The 18,604-nt window shown below is 49.6% G+C and overlaps 1 protein-coding gene across 7 annotated transcripts in view; it reads left to right on the top strand.

Annotated features, from left to right (window-relative positions):
- GAS7 (growth arrest specific 7) overlaps positions 1-18,604 on the top strand; it is a 279,805-nt gene that overhangs the window by 245,340 nt on the left and 15,861 nt on the right. For all 7 annotated transcript variants that reach the window (XM_032139667.2, XM_032139670.2, XM_032139673.2 and 4 more), the window contains exons 6-9: positions 2,822-2,911; positions 6,556-6,671; positions 9,603-9,677; positions 15,563-15,641. In XM_032139667.2, the coding sequence (XP_031995558.1) occupies positions 2,822-2,911; positions 6,556-6,671; positions 9,603-9,677; positions 15,563-15,641 (360 nt within the window). The remainder of the gene's footprint in view (positions 1-2,821; positions 2,912-6,555; positions 6,672-9,602; positions 9,678-15,562; positions 15,642-18,604) is intronic.

Raw genomic sequence — 18,604 nt, 5'->3', positions numbered from 1 at the left:
GAGGGAAGGAGGGAAGGAGGGTGGGGAGGAGGGGAAGAAGGGAGGAGGGAAGGAAGGGAAGGAGAAAGAGAAGAAGGGATTATCCTTGGCAGAATTTGGTGCAGCCCTGTCATCTCCAGGGTCCTCCGCATCATTCCAGCCTCTGATCCTTTTGCTGAGTCGCGTTTCCCTCTAGGGTGGTGGGGACCTCAGCCCTCGCCTTAACCACGTGCAAGGATCCGGGAGGAGGAGGCTCCTTCTTTTGTTGGGGACTTCTCCCCAGACTACGACTGAGGTCTGTGCCCTGGCAGCTCGGGAGGGGTGTGCGCTAGATTTACTTCTAGCTGCCTAGGAGCTTCCTGAACCAGAGGTCACAACTGGAGGTCCATGGGCCTGACTTTGCTGGCAGAAGAGTTTGTTGGGCCTACGTGGTGTTATTGTTTCTATCATTATTGTTTTTAACCTTGAATTAATTGCCAACACTTAAAAATGGAGACACTTTGCCTAAAAATCCCCATTTTCAGCTTCCCTGGAGTCATCACATAATCCGCCAGCACTGCTCTCCTCAGAAGGGCTTGATGACAGTTGGCAAGAGCTGAGCAGGATCTGCTCCTTGGACGCATCTCCGCAGCCTCTGACCCCTGCCCAAAGCGGAGGCTGTCCGCCCCCCTATCCCAGCTGCAGTTTCTGTAACGCCATCTTCCCTCCTGTCCCAGCTGCAGTTTCTGTGATGCTGTCCACCCTCCTATCCCAGCTGCAGTTTCTGTGACGCTTGGGCACCTCACTGGCTTGCACGCCCCGCCTAGCATTGGAGTTTGTGTCCTGGGCCCAAAACCTCAGGGCTGCACCATTTTTTAATGTGTGACATTTTCCACTTCAGCAGGTGCTTGGGCTGCAAGGAGGGGTTAAAGACTTGTAAGGCTCAGGCCTTGCTCCCGCAGAGGAAGCAAATTAGCCCACATCCTAGGAGAGGTGGGAATCTGGGGCCTGAAGCTGCCTCCACACAGTGGGGAAAAGCCAGGGAGCATTGCAGATGTGCTCGGGCAGAAAAGTCTGAGACGACCTGAAAATTTCTGTCCTTCACTCTCCTTAGCTAGGGCCAGCCTTACGTGTGCAGCCCAGATTTCTTTTTTTTTTTTTTCTGAGATGGAGTCTCACTCTGTCACTGAGGCTGGAGTGCAGTGGCGCAGTCTCAGCTCACTGCAACCTCCACCTCCTGGGTTGAAGCAATTCTCCTGCCTCAGCCTCCCGAGTAGCTGGGATTACAGGCACATGCCACCACGCCTGGCTAATTTTTGTATTTTTAGTAGAGAAGGGGTTTCACCATGTTGGTCAGGCTGGTCTCGAACTCCTGACCTCATGATCCACCCACCTCGGCCTCCCAAAGTGCTGGGACTACAGGCATGAACCGCCGTGCCCAGCCCCCCAGATTATAATTTTAAGCTATATCTGTTCGTATGATACACATCATGACATAAAATTTGCAAGGTAATCTCTCACCCCTGACCCTCACCCACACAGTTCCTTTCCTTGGAAGCAAACAATGTTATCAGTTTCCAGAAGTATTCTATATGCAAATAACCAAATGTGTATTGTACAGGTGACCCTTGAACAACATGGGGGCTAGGGGTGCCCCCTCCCCACCCATAGTCCAAAATTGACATATAACTTTGGACTGCCCCTGAACTTAACTACTAATAGCCTCTTGTTGAGTGGAAGCCTTACTGACATGAACACATATTTTGCATGTTTATGTGTATTATATACTGTATTCTTACAGTAAAGTAAGCTAGAGAAAATAAAATGTTAAGACAATTATAAAGAAGAAAAATATAATTACTGTTCTTTATGTGGAAGTGGATCATCCTCAAGGTCTTCATCCTCAACGTCTTCACATTGAATGGGCGAAGGAGGAGTAGGAAGAGGAGGGGCTGGTCTTGTCTTCCTTTTTAAAAAGGAACTGTAATACTCTTTGCTTGCTTTTTTTTTTTTTTTTTTTACCACCTCCCCATACCCTATTCTCGGGCCCCCTTTCCTTATAAATTTTTTTTTTTTTTTTTTTGAGATAGAGTTTCGCTCATACAATGGCATGATCTCAGCTCCCTGCAAGGCTGGAGAGCAGTGGTGCCATCTCAGCTCACTGCAACCTCTGCCTCCTGGGTCCAAGTTGTTCTCCTCCCTCAGCCTCCCGACTAGCTGGGATTACAGGCATGTGCCACCACAGCCAACTAATTTTGTATTTTTAGTAGAGACGGGGTTTCTCCATGTTGGTCAGGCTGGTCTTGAACTCTCGACCTCAGGTGATCCGCCTGCCTCGGCCTCCCAAAGTGCTGGGATTACAGGCGTGAGCCACCGTGCCCAGCCATTTTCCTAATTAAATTTAAGAACTTTATCACCGTGTCCTTTCTGATTTCCATAGATGTCTATCTCATACTTTGTTTAACCGTTCCCCTACTGATGGACATTGGAGTTGTTTTCCAACCTCGAACTGCCATAAATAGTGCTGTCGTGAAAAAGCACATATGGACGTCACTGCCCCTATGCAACTGTATCTGTTGGATAGACTGTTATGCAATTGCTGGGTCAAAGATGCTGGATGTTTGCAATTTTGATCCTAGTAAACTGCCGTCTAGAGAGGTGATACTGGTTCACAGCCCCTTTGGGGTGGGGGTGAGCACCTGTTGCACCTCATGTGAAATGCTGGCCCCTGGAGCACGGGAAGATCCCTGTGCGTGTTCTGTCAATAGGGAGGCTGCTCTAGTGCCATGTCCCCTGGGAGCAAAGCCTTCCTCGCTATTCCAGTCTCCAGCGGGGTCATTCTTTCTTGTTCTGTGCCCTACAGATAAACTGTGTGACGTTCCCTCACCCAGACACGATGCCGGAACAGCAGCTGCTGAAACCAACCGAGTGGAGCTACTGCGACTACTTCTGGGTAAGCAGCGCCTCAGTTTCCCCCACAGCGTGACCCTGGTGACCGGGAGTGGACACCCAGGATGGGTAGGGGGGACCTGGATCTCAAAGTGGAGGGGCCTTTCTCGTTGGAGTGTGAAGGGCTGGTGTTAGATTTTGCATCTGAGACAAGAACTTAGGACCCTCTTGGAGTCCAGCTCATTCCATGAATTTCAGCGATTCAGCAGGGCTTCTGTTCACATTACAGACACTTCAGCCAGAATGTAGGTAAGCGGGGGGCCGTTTTCACCGATGCTCAGTGAAGGCAGGAGACTAGAATCTGCATCAATAAATGAACATGGGCTCCATACCTGCTTGTCACTGACGTGAGTGACGTTAGACAAGTGCTTCACCTCCTTGGGCCTCACTGTCCTCATGAGAATTGTGAGGCAGTTGGGCACAGGATCTTCAGAGAGCTCCAGCTTGGATAATCTTGTAGTTTTAAAACTTTTGCAGATCGCTTAGTGAACACAGAGTTTTAGTTTTGCAAGATTGAAGAAAGTTTTGTGGGTGGATGGTGGTGATGGTCACACAACCATGTGAATATACTTCATGCCACTGAACTGTATTCTTAAAAATGGCTCAAATGGTCAGTTGCGAGCTAGGTGTATTTTTTTCACGATTCAAATAAATAAATTTTTAGAAATGCAGAGTCCTGTACCTCAGAATATTCTGGGAATGGTCCTGGGCCATTTGCATGTTAAAGTCATAGTGACTTTCAAAATTAGATCACCCCTTTCTGGAATCAGATAGTGGAGATGGTCATACAACCCAGTGAATACATTAAAAACCACTAAATTGTACACTTCAAAAAAACAAGTGTCCAAAGACTCCAAGGAACCATAAATAAGTAAAAAATTGTTTTCACCACTGTGCAGAATGGATTTTTTGAGACAGAGTCTCGCTCTGTCTCACCCAGGCTGGAGTGCAGTGGTGTGATCTTGGCTCACTCCAGCTTCCACCTCCCAGGTTCAAACGACTGTCTCAGCCTCCCAAGTAGCTGGGACTACAGGTGTGTGCCACCACATCCAGCTAATTTTTTGTATTTTTTTTTTTTTTTTAGTAGAGACAGGATTTCATCATGTTGGCCAGGCTGGTCTCAAGCTCCTGACCTCAGGTGATCCACCCGCCTTGGCCTCCCAAAGTGCTGGGATTACAGGTGTGAGCCATCGTGCCCAGCCGGATTATCTACACTTTTTTAGATTTGCTAACCGAATACTAGATAAAAGTGCTTTTCCCTTTCTACAAAATCACTTGTACCTTAGAAGATATACAGAGATCCCTGTTGCCTCCACCTCTCACCAAGGCACAATTTCTGTAGCTCCAGCTGTGCTGCATCCAGGGTAGAGCTCTGTGCATTGGCTGAGGAAACAGTATAAAGGGGCTTATCTTTGGCATCAGACAGACCTGGGCAGGTGAGCTCAGAGGCAGGATAAACAAGCATCAGAGTGTGCAAGACTTTCTAGGCCCCAGTAAGTGAGTTTTATTCTGCTTGTGGAAGGAGGATGTTAGAAGGTCTTAAGCAGCAATATGATGTGATCTGATTCATAGGCATTGTGCAGGCAGGGGTGGGAAGTTGACGGGTGAGTGGAAGAGACCAGGAAAGATGGTGGTGGCAGCAGAGAGGGAGAGATGTACCTGGGTTTGGAAACATCATCTCTCAAGAGGCGTGCAGTAAATGGAGGGTTCAAGGGGAGAGTGGTTTGAGCCCTGGAAGTGGGTATCCTGGTTGCTGGAGGTCAGCGTGTGGGGTCTCAAGCCTTGGAAAGCTGGCAGGAATGTCTGATGCCGCCCGCCTCCAGCAGCATCCGGAGGGCGACACTTGTGAGTTCTTATCTTAACTCAAGCTCTCTGGGGACTCTGATACTTAATCTGCAATCCACTTATCCCCCTGACCATCAAGGCCTTTTCCACTAATAGAAATTTCTCTCTCCTGACACAGTCATTAAAGCCTGTTTCTTCTGGCTGGTTTTCCCGAGAGTGCATGGATAGCTCAGCCTATCCATCCTAGAAGGGAGGCAGATTTGAGCTCAGTATCTGGGTAATTTTCCTTCTGCTTTTTCATCAAGATGTAGTATTCGTAGGGTGAAGCGCAGCGATCTTCAGTGGACATTGCTTTTAAACTGCAAGAACAGCCCGACTGTGACCCTGTAGGATGGTGATCTCCCTGTCGTCAGGGATGTTAGCAGCGTGGCCGGAGGACTTTGAGTTATGGCACCCGAGGGGGAGGCGTCCCACACCGGGGGAACTGGGAAGGTGTCCATAAAATCCTTCATCTACTTGATGATGGTAAATGGGGTTCCCTGCAAGCATCAGCAACCCCTTTTCTTTCCCCTCTCCTGAAATGTCTGATCTGGATGGGATCTGAGAGATGCAACCCGTTCCTATTTCAAGGGGGTGATCTGGGGAGATACTGCCTAGGATTGGACACCTCAGCCTGTCTGGCTGAGCAGAGACAAGAACCTGGGTCCTACCAGATGCTGGGACACTGTTCTCACCAATGCATCTCTCTCCCTGGGATATCAAAGACCTGTTCTGAACACCTTCCATTAAGTATCAAAGTGTTTGACCCTGGGTTCCTGATAGGGAAAAGCCGTAAGGAGGACACTTTTAGACATGCCTGGGATGGCCCTGGGAGCTGGTGCTCCAGCAGCCACGGCCGTGCAGGCAGATGTGTGGGTGAATCTCAGGCAGGGGAATGGCAGGGAAGGGGCATTCGGTATGCTTGAAGAAATGCAGATAAAACAAAATAAATCATTTAATTTTGAAATTTTAAGAATATTTGTTTGCAAAATTAATTGGCTGCTAAGTATTTATTTCATTGACTTGCCCATCCTCCCCAAGTTTGGACTTTTATTTAAAAGTAACTAATAAGAGATACCATTTATTGGGTACATAATATGTGCTCCGCAATGTGCTCAGCTATATACATATGTCATTTACCCTGAAATGACCACATGAAGGTGGGGCTGTTATTTCCTCAGTTTTGCAGATGAAAAAGTTTACGCCTGGAGTGAGTGAAGAACTTGGCCAAGGTCACCCAGCCAGTATTTCAGGACAGCCTGTCCTGTTCTCTCCTCCGGCCTCCCTTCAATCCACTTTCTCCCTATGATTTACTTTTCCCTCCTGTGATCTTTTATGAATGTGTGGTTAGAGGGTGTCACTGCCCTACCAGTGTAAGAAGTTGGTAGAAGACAGGATGGCTTAAGGCTGGGGGTACCTGCTCCTGAGCTCACACATAGTCCAGCTTGGAGTCAGGATGCCAAGATTCGTCGAGGGCCAAGCCAGGCTCTGCAGCCACCTGGTTGGAAGTCATAGGCCGTTAGGCATCACAGCCGGCGCTCTTGGACACTTGCCCTTCTTCCTCGCGGTTCCCAGGTTGGGAGAGTTAAGAGGCTTGGATGTGGGGATACAGCAACTGTAAGAACCTGAGCATCAGAAAGCGCTGTTGGGAGTGGGGGCACCAGGAGAGAGATCCGAGTTAGGGCAGCAGAGACCACTGCTCCCGCGTCTTGTGCTGGACTGGGGTTGCCAGGCACATCTAGGAGCTGTCCTCCCTCTACGCCATTCTCCCTGGCGCCAGACTCAGACGTGCCCTAAACTCTTGTGCTTCTGCTTCCTTTGTAGGCTGATAAGAAGGACCCCCAAGGCAACGGCACTGTGGCCGGGTTTGAACTACTGCTCCAGAAACAGCTGAAGGGCAAACAAATGCAGAAGGAAATGTCAGAATTCATCCGGGAAAGGTGAAGCCTGGGCTCCTCCCAGCCCTGGGGCCTGGCACCAGTGTTCCCTGGGGCCCCGTGGCCAGGGGGCGACGACAGCACAGGACTCAGTACTGCACACTCAGCATTGGGCTGGTTAGCGCCAGGTGGCAAACTCACGGCCCTTGGGACGGATCTGGTCAGCAGATGTGTAGCTTTGGCCGATATACTGTTTTTAAATATTTGAACCAACACTTAAAAAAAGGGTAGATTTCATATTGAAATCTGGATATTTAGCACACCTGGAAAGAGCAGAAGCGTTGGCAGGATTGCCTCCACATCCCTCACGCGACAATTGGCTGGAGCTGAGTAGCAGCTACTGTTGTAGAGGGGGTGTGTGTTCCCATTTTGCCACAGTCTCCACCACTCCATACTGTCTTCCCCCACAGACCCCTTCACTCCTTTACTTACGTGCCTGGCCATCATTTGAAGCACTGCACTGCTCTTTACTATAACCAGTGGGGGGAATGTTACAGTTCAATTCATCGTTCGCCAAAACCTGCGTCCCAGGGCAGGAGATGTTGAGCCCTCCTCCTACCCCATCCCTGTCTCAGGGATTATAACAGTGTTTTGTCTAAAGAGCTTGGGAACACAAATGAGGAAACAGTAAATTTAGCCCAATGGAAATGGAGAAATCTACAAAGAGAAAGAGAAGTTCCTTCTCTATCTCCTTCCTCCTCTCTCTCTGTCTCCAAGTTCTGAGGCTCTGTTCAGCACACACTCACGTGCCCACACACCTGCACATACCCACCTATCACACGTGCACACACACACACAAACACACAACTTTCCTTCTGGAGTTGGAAACATTTATAGCAAATTGCAATATCTTTTAAAAATATTTTTTTTTTCTTTTTGACAGAGTCTAAAAGACTCTGTCATCCAGGCTGGAGTGTAGTTGCGCAGTCTTGGCTCACTGCAACCTCCATCTCTGGGGTTCAAGCGATTCTTCTGTCTCAGCCTCTGGAGTAGCTGGGATTACAGGCGTGCACCACCATGCCCAGCTAATGTTTTTGTATTTTTAGTAGAGACGGGGTTTCACCATGTTAGCCAGGCTGGTCTCGAACTTCTGACCTCAGGTAATCCGCCTACCTCAGCCTCCCAAAGTGCTGGGATTACAGGCGTGAGCCACTGCGCCCGACCAAAAATATTTCCTTTTTAATTATAACAGCAATAATCAAGTAATAATGCTTCGGCGTTTTGAAGCACCCCTTTCCCTTAGAGGGCCTATTTTCATATGAGATCGGATGTGTTCAGGGTGGTATGGGCATAGAACAGAGGGCCTATTTTCAATTTGTGTAATCAAATCCTTATTTTATGACCCATTAAACTGGTGGGAAACGGAGAGGTTGCACAGCTCGGGTTTGAGAAAACAATGGTATAAAACAGGCAAATAGGAAAAGGGCTGTAAAAGCCAAAGCTAGAACACACTTACGGTTTATATTTCCGTAACAACGTCTTGTTAGCAAATAATTGGAAACTGCCATTTCAGGACATTCTGGGCTTCCTAGAGAAAACACATACACCATCCACCTTGGGATCTCGCAGGGAAGGCCCTTTAGTACCAGGAGAGGTGAGAGCTGAGGCTCCGAATTGGGAGCTCGCCTGGCTCGAGGACAGGTGCTGGCTGGTTTGCTGGGATCTTGGTTTAGGGAAGTGGGGCAGAGGTGGAGGTGACGCACGCTTTGGTCCTGGAGGTGAGACACAGGAGGCAGACAGCGTATGCACCTCGTGTGTCTGGTGCGTGCGGTCGGCATTGAGGAGCCAGGAGCGTGGCGTGGTTAGATCTGCTTCCTAGAGATCTCTCTTGACCACAGTCTGGAGGTGAAGGTAGGGGATGGAGAGGAAGTGACAGAGGCAGATCTGTTGGAATGAGACTCAGGAGGACCTAGAGACCAGTTGAAGGTGGAGGTGAGGGGAAAGCAGTGCAAGAAGGAACAAGATTGTGAGTCTCCTGATGCCAAGTCTTGCAATTATTATTACTCGGAATGCTGCCGCCAGACTTTGTCAGCCGCCCTCTCTCCATCATCACACCCTTTGGGTGCCAGCTGCTTGAGCGGCTGGGAAGCAAACGCTGCGGTCCCAGCATCTCTGGAGCTTTTCTGTTCACTGTGTGGTGGACCAGGGGCTCTCTGAAGCCTGGGCTCTGGCCAGCTCTGGTTGGCATAAGCATAGCTCCTCTGTCTCCCACTGTGGCCCAGAGGACCACTTAGGTGGCGAACAATACCTCTGACAACATGCTTAACATGGACTTGCCAGATAATACAGGACACTCCCTGGGGAGTTGCCTTGCAAATGTGTCAAAGGCCTGCCTGCCGGAAGCTACATCCAAGGCAACTTTCCTCTCCAGGGAAATAGAATCTACCTGCAGCCCTGGGCGCTGCCAGGTTTCCATGGAAATACTTGTACCCAGCAGGCTTGACAATCAGAGGCATTAGGGGTCTGAGACTGTAGGGAGATCTTCTGTTCTGCTGCTGAGGGCCCCAGGCCACCTGGGAGTTCTGGGGCTGGAAGGGAGAGGGGACAGCACTGGGGATTGCTGGTAGTCCATCACAGGTTGCAAGCATTCATTCCTTCCTTCATTCACTTATTCATTCAGGGGTCTTATGTTTCCCTTTCTGTGCTAGGAACTATGTAAACGACAGCTCTCGTCTTCACAGCTCTAGGAGACAGGAGAGAACATCCCACTTTGCAGATGAGGAGATGGAGGTCCAGACGGTTTTGTTCCTTCATTTATCCAACAAGTATTTATTAAGCATCTACTGCATGTCAGGTGGACAGACAAGAGTCATATGGTCTCAGAGCTTATGGTCTACTGGGTTCCTTTCCACGGCTGAGGTGTGCAGGGCAGCAGGGCAGACCCACAATCTGGAACTGGAGAGCTGATGTGTGTTGGGTTTTCTCTCTTTGCAGGATAAAGATTGAAGAAGACTATGCGAAGAACTTAGCTAAGCTCTCTCAGAACTCCTTGGCTTCACAGGAGGAAGGGTGAGTGGGTAGGAGAGAGGTGGGAGTGGGGAGGATGGGGGGGGTCACTGAGGAAGGGGGATCAGCCACTCATCACTGATGACTGGCATTGCCCCAGTTTGGATGGGGAACGCTCCATAGGCCTGGCTCAAGGTGGGCACTCATGGCTCAGGTAGGTGCTCATGACTTGGGTGTATGCCTGTGGCCCAAGCTGGGCACCCATGACTCAAGGTGTGGGCGTCCACACTCAAAAGGGCACTTCCAGCCGGGTGGGTGGCTCACACCCATTATCCCAGCACTTTGGGAGGCCGAGGCAGGTGGATCACAAGGTCAGGAGTTTGAGACCAGCCTGGCCCACATAGTGAAACCCCATCTCTACTAAAAATACAAGAATTAGCCGGGCGTGGTGACGAGTGCCTGTAGTCCCAGCTACTTGGGAGGCTGAGGCAGGAGAATGGCGTGAACCTGGGAGGCAGAGCTTGCAGTGAGCTGAGATCATGCCTCTGCACTCCAGCCTGGGCGACAGAGCAAGACTCCGTCTCAAAAAAAAAAAAAAAAAAAAAAAAAAAAAAAAAAATGCCTTCCACATTGTCTTTAGTGACCAAGGGCCACATTCCAGATGTTGGAGTATGTCAGAATCCCCTCCGGTCTGACCTCTGGTAGCTGGGCAGCAGCCTCTAGATGCCCACTCCAGCTCCCCTTTCTCTAGGGGCGGGCTGGGAGGAAGCTGGGTATGACAGGGTATTTGTACCTGGCCGCTTTGTCTGGAGCTCTCTCCTGTGGGCTTGAGGCATAGGCTCCCTTCCCATTAATGCTGTGACTGTCCAGACCTCTTTGAGTGGGACCTGGGCTGGGAGAAGCTTAACCCAACCCTTCCAGCCACAGAAGGACTCCTAGTGGGTAAAAAAGTCTCAGCCCTTATGCACCCCTGGGGGAAATGGAGTATGGTACAGCCGCTGTGGAAAACAATCTGATTGTTCCTCAAAAAGCTAAACATAGAATTACCATATGACTCAGCAATTCCATTCCTAGGTTTATACCCAAAAGAATTGAGTACAGGCACTCAAACTAATACATGTGTACACATGTACAGAGCAGCAATATTCATAATAGCCAAAAGGTGGAAACAACCCACATTCCACCCAGGGATGACTGGATAAACAAATGGTGGTGTATGCGCAATGGATATCCATGGATAGACGGTGGAATATTATTCAGCCATGAAAAGGAATGGAACACTAATACATGCTACTGTGTGGATGAGCCTCGAAAACATTCTGCTAAGTTACAGAAGCCAGGCACAAAAGGTCTCATAGTGTATGATTCCATTTATGTAAAATGCCCAGAACAGGCAAGCCCATGGAAACAGAAAGTGGGTTGTCATTTGCCAGGGGCTGGGGGAGGAAGGGAATGGGTTGTGACTGCTTAAAGGGTACCGGGTTTCCTTTTGGGGTGTGTATTCATCTGCTTGGGCTGCCACAACAAGATGTCCCAGACTGGGTGGCTGAAACTACAGACATTTATTTTCTCGTGGCTCTGGAGGCTGGGAAGTCCAAGAGCCTGGTAAGGACTCTCTCATTGGGTTGCAGGTGGCTGCCTTCTCATTGTGTGTTCCTGCAGCCTTTCCTTGGTGTAGAGAGAGAGAGAGAGAGAGCTCTGTGATGTCTATTTTTTTTTTTTTGAGACAGAGTCTCGCTCTGTCGTCCAGGCTGGAGTGACCTGATCTCAGCTCACTGCAACCTCCACCTCCCAAGTAGCTGGGACTACAGGCATGTGCCACCATACCTGGCTAATTTTTTGTATTTTTAGTAGAAACGAGGTTTCACCATGTTGGTCAGGCTGGTCTAGAACCCCTGACCTCAAGCAATCCACCCGCCTCGGCCTCCCAAAGTGCTGGAATTGCAGGCATGAGCCACTGCGCCCGGCCGATGTCTATTTTTATAAGGACACTAATCCTATCAGATCAGGGCTGCACCCTTATCACCTCATTTAACCTTAATTAATTCCTTAAAGGCCCCATTGCCAAATGCAGCCACACTGTGGGTTAGGGTTTTAACCTAAGAATTTTGTCAGGACATAAACCTTTAGTCCGTACTAGCATGACGAAAATGTTTTGGAACTAGGTAGAGGTGGTAGTTGCACTCACAAAACAGGCATTTGATTTGGTCTTGTCCTAAATGCACCTGGATCAATCACTTTTAAACAGTTAATTTTATGTTATATGAATTTGACCTCAGTAAAAAACGCAAAGCCTCTCAGGAGGTTAGAGTTGAAAAGGTCCCCAGAAGTCCTCTCCGTTCCGACCTCCCTCTGGTGCTGGTCTATTTGAATTCCTCCTCCAAGGGGGAGTGAACCCCCGAGGAAGGGAGACGTTCTGTTGTGGGATGGTTGTGGTTGTCAGTGAGCCATGATGTTAAGCCAGTCCAAATCTGCCTTCATGGCTTGAAATCCTTCAGGGGACTGAGATTTTGCCAACCCAAATGTGGCTTTGATTAAGCCCTCCACATGGGTTGGCTGTGCAGCCAGGCAGCCTCCTTTGAATGGTTCTCACCCTCCCCGCCAGCCACAGACCACAGGGCGGCCCAGCAAGACCAGCATCCCTTCCACAGATGTAAATGAGGTTAGTTCATTCCTGGCCTCCTTCTGCTCTGTGCACGGGGCCCGAGATAGGGGCAGGAAGGGAGCACATAGAGGAGCAGCTCTTGCTGCCTGGCAAGGGGCTTTCCTAAGTATCCCCGTGCCCTGCAACCACTGTGCCGCTCCAGAGTCTTCCGGCTTCCATCTCTCCGGCCTGGGCTGCTGCCAAGGACACTGTGTCCTGGCCAACACGCACAGCATATGCTCCTCACCCGAGCAGTCCAGCTCCGTGAGTCAGGCCCACACTACCATACTGTACACACATGCCCGGACAAACAGAGAGACAAACACAACACAAGCTCACATACATGCATCAGGGCCACTGCCCCGTAGGTGTACACATTACTTCTCACCCTGCATGCACACACAGCAGCCCCGTGCACACACTCCTGCAGCAGGCACTGGAACATGAACACATGAGCCCCCTACATACAACGTGCAAAGACACTGATTTACATTTACACACAGCTTTGGACATTTAACCCCATCTCCTTGAAGACTTTCAAAGCAAAGCAGGAGTCTAGAAATTTGGAGCCGTCGAGGAAGATGCTGCTCAGGGAGGCTGGAGAGGCTTTTGCAATTCAACTTCTGTGTCCAAATTAGATTTCACAGGGCATGTGCACATTGGTCAATAAACAGAATTCGGTTGTTTATTCTGCCTTTAGTTTTTCTCTCCTGCGTGGAAAGGAAATGGGATTTTGGTTTTCCTAGTTGGCAGTCATGAGAACAACATGCATTTTGATTTGGCGTACCTCAAACTGTATGTTGGAACAGAGATGCATCTCAGGTTTTGTTTTGTTTTTCATTAACCGTTTATCAGATGAAAAATCTCTTTTCAAATGAGAGAATTTGTAAGTAGCTTTTTAATAAATGGTGATGTGACTCCAAAGAGCCTGGAATATTGGAGAGCAGGGAGGCCTTCACCAAGGATGCACTGGCTCAGAGGGGCCCATCTGAATGTCTGGAGAGATGTCCTCCCACTTAGCAGTGCCTGGCCTGGAGGTAGAGCTGAGGACGTTGTGTTGGGTGGAAAACCGTGGTTCTTCCTTTCCTCCCAGTTGCCCAGAGATGACATTCTCAGGCCACTACGGCTGTCCCTGGGCCGTTTACCCGCCATGTGCTCTGCTGACAGTAGACCGACAGCTCTGTGGAAAGATGCACGTGCTCATACAAAGTCTAGGCACTGCCTGGGGCCTGTTTGGCTCTGTGACTCTTGTTCATACCTCCCACAGGCTGCTGTGTTTGGCTCAGCTGCAGGGGCAAACCTCTCTCACCTCCCTTTAATCCAGTTCCCACTCCTCCAAGGACAACCTCGGTATGCTTCGAATAGTGTTGGCTTTCACCCTAGAGCTAGGAGGCATCTTGAGATAATTTGTGTGTATGGCGTGAGGTAGGGCCAAGATTCCTTTTCCTCCTGTGGATGTACGGTTGTCTCTGCACCGTTTGTTAAAAAGATCATCTGTTTCCCCAATGGAAGCACCTTAACCTCTTTGCTGCAGTCAATCGACCCTAGTTGTGTGACTGTGTTCTGTTCTGCTGATCTGTGTAACTGCCAGGACTACTCCTACCACCCCGGACCTCGTACCCACCTGTTGAATCAGGTGGGGCACCCAAGCCACCCAGAGGGTGTGGAGTGCCCCAGCACAGCTTCCTGGATCTCAGGCCCTTCAGGCAGAGACAATTGTCAACAGCTTGGATTGCCCCGTTTCATACTCCATTGCCTCTCTGGTGGCTTCCCCTGCCAGAATCACTGAGGGGACCTTTCTTTGCTGCTAGACTCCTAGATAAAATCAGGCAGTCATTTCCCATAAACACCCACCTCGGCCTGAGCCAGCGCCACCACCACACAGGCCTGGCCAGCCATCAGAGGGATCTGCTGTGCGCTGTTGGGCAATTCTTCACTGCTGGCTGCTCTGCTGCAGACCCAGAAGCCTCACCACATGCTGTCTTTTAATCAGCTTTTGCCACTCGACTTTAATGAATTCTCTGGGGGAAGTGGCTTTTCGATGATATTAAGTCAACGGAACATTCAGCCTGGATTTACTGGCTGTGTTGAAGAGGCTGGGAGCAAGAAAGCAGAGGTATCATTTGGAAGGGTCATGCGGTTAAAGAGCTCCAAATCATAGAGAATGTAGCCTGGGGCCTGCATTGGCAAGTCTTAGGGACTTCAGGAGATCCTTCTACCTGAAGCCTCTCCTTGGAGTGGAGAAGTGATGCTGCTAAGAGGACTTGGCCCTTCTCTAGTAAGCTGTAGGCAGCAGCATCAGGGCTCACAGCTAGAGAAGCAGTGCTAGAGGAGACCGTGCTTCCTAGGATGGCAGTGGGAGCCTTCTCTGCCCTGTGGCTGCATCTAGGTCCCTAGACCCACACAGTCCATCTTCGCCCCTCCTGGAAGTCAAGCAGCTGGGTTTTTCCCATAAGCAGCGCTGTGTGGTACCTTCTGTTTGAAAAGAGCTTCTGCGACTGGGCATGGTGGCTCATGCCTATAATCCCAGCACTTTGGGAGGCCAGGGTAACCCCTCCCTGCAGCCGCTCTCAGTTGGTCAGGAGTTCGAGACCAGCCTGGCCAACATGGCAAAACCCGGTCTCTACTAAAAATATAAAAGTTAGCTGGATGTGGTGGCGCATGCCTGTAATCCCAGCTACTCGGGAGGCTGAGGCAGGAGAATCGCTTGAACCCAGGAGGCAGAGGTTGCAGTGAGCCAAGATTGCGCCATTGCACTCCAGCCTAGGCGACAGAGCAAGACTCTGTCTCAAGGAACAAACTAATAAACAAATGAAAAGAGCTTCTCCCTGGAATAGAACCTGTTTTCCTTCCTTGATTTATTAGCAGATGCTTGCACCCCTCATCAGCAAACCAAGGAGGGGTGATATGAAAGCTCTGGGGACAGTGACAGCCCAGGGGTCAAGGCCCTCAGTGCAGCTGAGGCTTTGGAATGTCCCCACACCTGCTTCCTGCACCTTCCTGGGTCCTTGCGAGCCTCTGGATTTCTAGGAATCCCCCCACGCCCGCCCACCTCTCGGCTGTGTGCCACAATCTGTTCCCTTAGCTCCAGGGGTAAGGTGAGCTCACTTGGACCTTGGTGGCTCATCTGACTCTGTGAGTTGAAACGTGATGCTCATGTCTGGTTTCTGCCCGGCCTCTGCCTCATCCGCGTCCACATTCTCAGCTGTCATATACCTCCCTGACACCTGGGGTGGAGCCCCACCGTCCTACCTCAGGAAGGGTTTTGGCTTCTGACCTGAGTCTCGTGGTGTTTGTGTTGCAGCTCCTTGGGAGAGGCGTGGGCTCAGGTGAAGAAGAGCCTGGCGGACGAAGCAGAAGTTCATCTCAAGTTCTCTGCCAAGGTAACCCTTCCCTGCAGCCGCTCTCAGTTGGTCTTACACACTGGGGTACTGAAAAATAGTTAACAACTGTCTCTCCAGTTTGCCCTGTTTGCCATTTTCCCTGGTGTAAACTTCAAGCTATCAACATGAAGTCACGGAATACGGAGTTGGGAAGAGATGCCCAGTGGCTCACCATGAGGTGGTGCTTTTATGCAGACACAGTAGCACAAATGAACATCAATATCCACCAAGAGCATGGAAAATAGTAAAGTGTAGTTAGGAGGTGGTAAGTGCTGGGTATATTGCCTTTGTTTTTTATTTTTTGTTATTTTTAAAAAGACAAGGTCTCACTCTGTTGCCCAGGCTGGAGTGCAGTGACATGATCATAGCTCACTGCAGCCTCAGCCTCCTGGGCTCAAACGATCCTCCCACCTCAGCCTCCCAAGTAGCTGAGACAACAGGTGTATGCAACCACACCTGGGTAATTTTTTATTTCTTTTTTTTTTTTTTCTTTTTTTCTTTTTTGAGACGGAGTGTCGCTCTGTCGCCCAGGCTGGAGTGCAGTAGCGCAATCTCGGCTCACTGCAAGTTCCGCCTTCCGGGTTCACGCCATTCTCCTGCCTCAGCCTCTCTGAGTAGCTGGGACTACAGGCGCCCGCCACCACGCCCGGCTAATTTTATGTATTTTTTAGTAGAGACGGGGTTTCACCGATTTTTTATTTCTTTATACAGATGGGATCTCGCTATTTTCCCCAGGCTGATCTCGACCTCCTGGCTTCAAGCAGTCTTCCTGCCTCTACCTCCCAAAATGCTGGGATCACAGACATGAGCCACTATACCTGGCCTATTACCTTTGTTTTTAATATAATTTATTTAATTATATCATTTCCTTTTTGATAATGGCTGTGTTTAACAACCAGCAAACAGAATTTCTGAAAATTTAACATTCAGCTCTTGGGAGCAGGCCTTAGCACACCCCTCAGTTTCTCAGGGCAGCCCCTGAGTGATGAAGCCCTGCTTTCTTTTTGCCTGGCTTTCAAAAGGATGGAGTAGCATGTCCTGTCTCTTCCTAGTGTCAGGAGATATTCGGTTATGCCAAAGGGAGAATTTTTTTTTAAATTTGTGGTTGTTGCAAAATTTTGGAACAAGTAAAGGATTCTTTCTTTCTTTCTTTCTTTCTTTCTTTCTTTTTCTTTCTTTCTTTCTTTCTTTCTTTCTCTCTTTTCTTTCTTTCTTTCCCTTCCTTCCTTCCTTCCTTCTTTCTTTCTTTCTTTCATTCATTTTTTTTTTTTTTTTTTTTGAGACAGAGTCTCACTCTGTCACCCAGGCTGGAGTGCTGTGGTGCAATCTCAGCTCACTGAAACCTCCACCTCCTGGGTTCAAGCGATTCTCCTGCCTCAACCTCCCGAGTCGCTGGGATTACAGGCGCATGCCACCACGCCTGGCTAATTTTTTGTATTTTTAGTAGAGATGGGGTTTCACCATGTTGGCCAGGCTGGTCTTGAACTCCTGACCTCGTGATCCGCCCGCCTCCGCCTCCCAAAGTGCTGGGATTACAGGCGTGAGCCACCGTGCCCAGCCATGAAGAGTCCCTCTTCCATTTGGTTCTGAAGATACTAGCACCAGGACTCGAGGGCAGGGTGTTTCTGTCCTGTTCCTATCCTCAGGGCTCCGGATGGTGCCTTGCACGTAGTAGATGCTTAATAAATATTTTCTTATTGAGTCATGAATGAACAGAGCCCTCTGACTATCTCCGCCCCACCCCCAGTCTTTTCAGGTCTCCTTTCTCTCAAGATTTCTCTATGTTTCCAAGTGACTCTCCCCTCCCCACTCCCTGGCACATACCTCCAGGTTTTCTCTCCAACTCTCAGCTAATTTTTAGATGAAAAATAAACTAAATCTCTCAGTGAAATAATCCACTCTAAAGTGTACATGATTGATGGGGCTACCCATTAACAGGCTTGCCTTTTAAAGAAAGAGGGGCCAGGCATGGTGGCTCACGCCTATAATCCCAGCACTTTGGGAGGCTGAGGTGGGTGGATCATGAGGTCGCGAGATCGAGACCATCCTGGCCAACATGGTGAAACCCCGTCTCTACTAAAAATACAAAAATTAGCTGGGCTTGGTGGTGCATGCCTGTAGTCCCAGCTACTCAGGAGGCTGAGACAGGAGAATCTCTTGAACCCTGGAGGTGGAAGTTGCAGTGAGCCGAGTTCACGCCACTGCACTCCAGCCTGGCAACAGAGTGAGACTCTGTCTCAAAAAAAAAAAAAAACAGACCTTTCAGAGTGCATCATCCCAGTGACCCTGGCCTCCTCTCTCTTCCCTCTGCCCTCCCACCAACACTGGTCAGACACAGCAGGGTAAAGTGCCTAAACTTTGAGTCTCCTTCTTTAACACATCCTTGATCATTTGAAGGTAGCATCCCTCCTAGATGGTTGCTCCTTCCTGGGGCTTCCACGTTCAGCACTCACTGGTCCTGTCTCTCTCCTAATGCCGTTCCCACTGCAATTGCAATTCCCTGCTTTGGGATCCCATACGATGTACCCCGTGGTGGTACTCGGCACACAGAAGGCAGAATGAATGACTCAGATGACTGAGACACGTGAGAGGACTTTCTAAAGAGCTGGGTGGGAAGAGGGAACAGAGCTGCTACAGCTCCCCATGGCTTAGTGTGCCCCAAGATTGAGTTGACCCCCAGATGTGAGTGAGAATTCCCAGCTAGTGAAAGCACGCTAACTAACCTCATTACACCAAGCGCTTCACTAGAAAATTGCTACTCAAGTCCTGGCAGAGAAGGGAACTCCATGAATGGGTCTTTTTCCTGCATTGCATCCAAAACAGCAAGTTATTTTTCAGCTGCAGATCATGAGTAGCTTTCCCCCCAAGGCCTCCCTTCTCCTGTCGGGGCCCCCAGCGGCTCCATTCTCTGCTGTGGTAGAAACTTCCATTGACTGGCAAGATGCCTGGGCGGGCTGCCATTG

Source organism: Hylobates moloch, unplaced genomic scaffold (genome assembly GCF_009828535.3).
Source record: "Hylobates moloch isolate HMO894 unplaced genomic scaffold, HMol_V3 SCAFFOLD_19, whole genome shotgun sequence".
Lineage (NCBI taxonomy): Eukaryota > Metazoa > Chordata > Mammalia > Primates > Hylobatidae > Hylobates > Hylobates moloch.
This window is presented reverse-complemented; position numbering and strand designations above follow the sequence as displayed.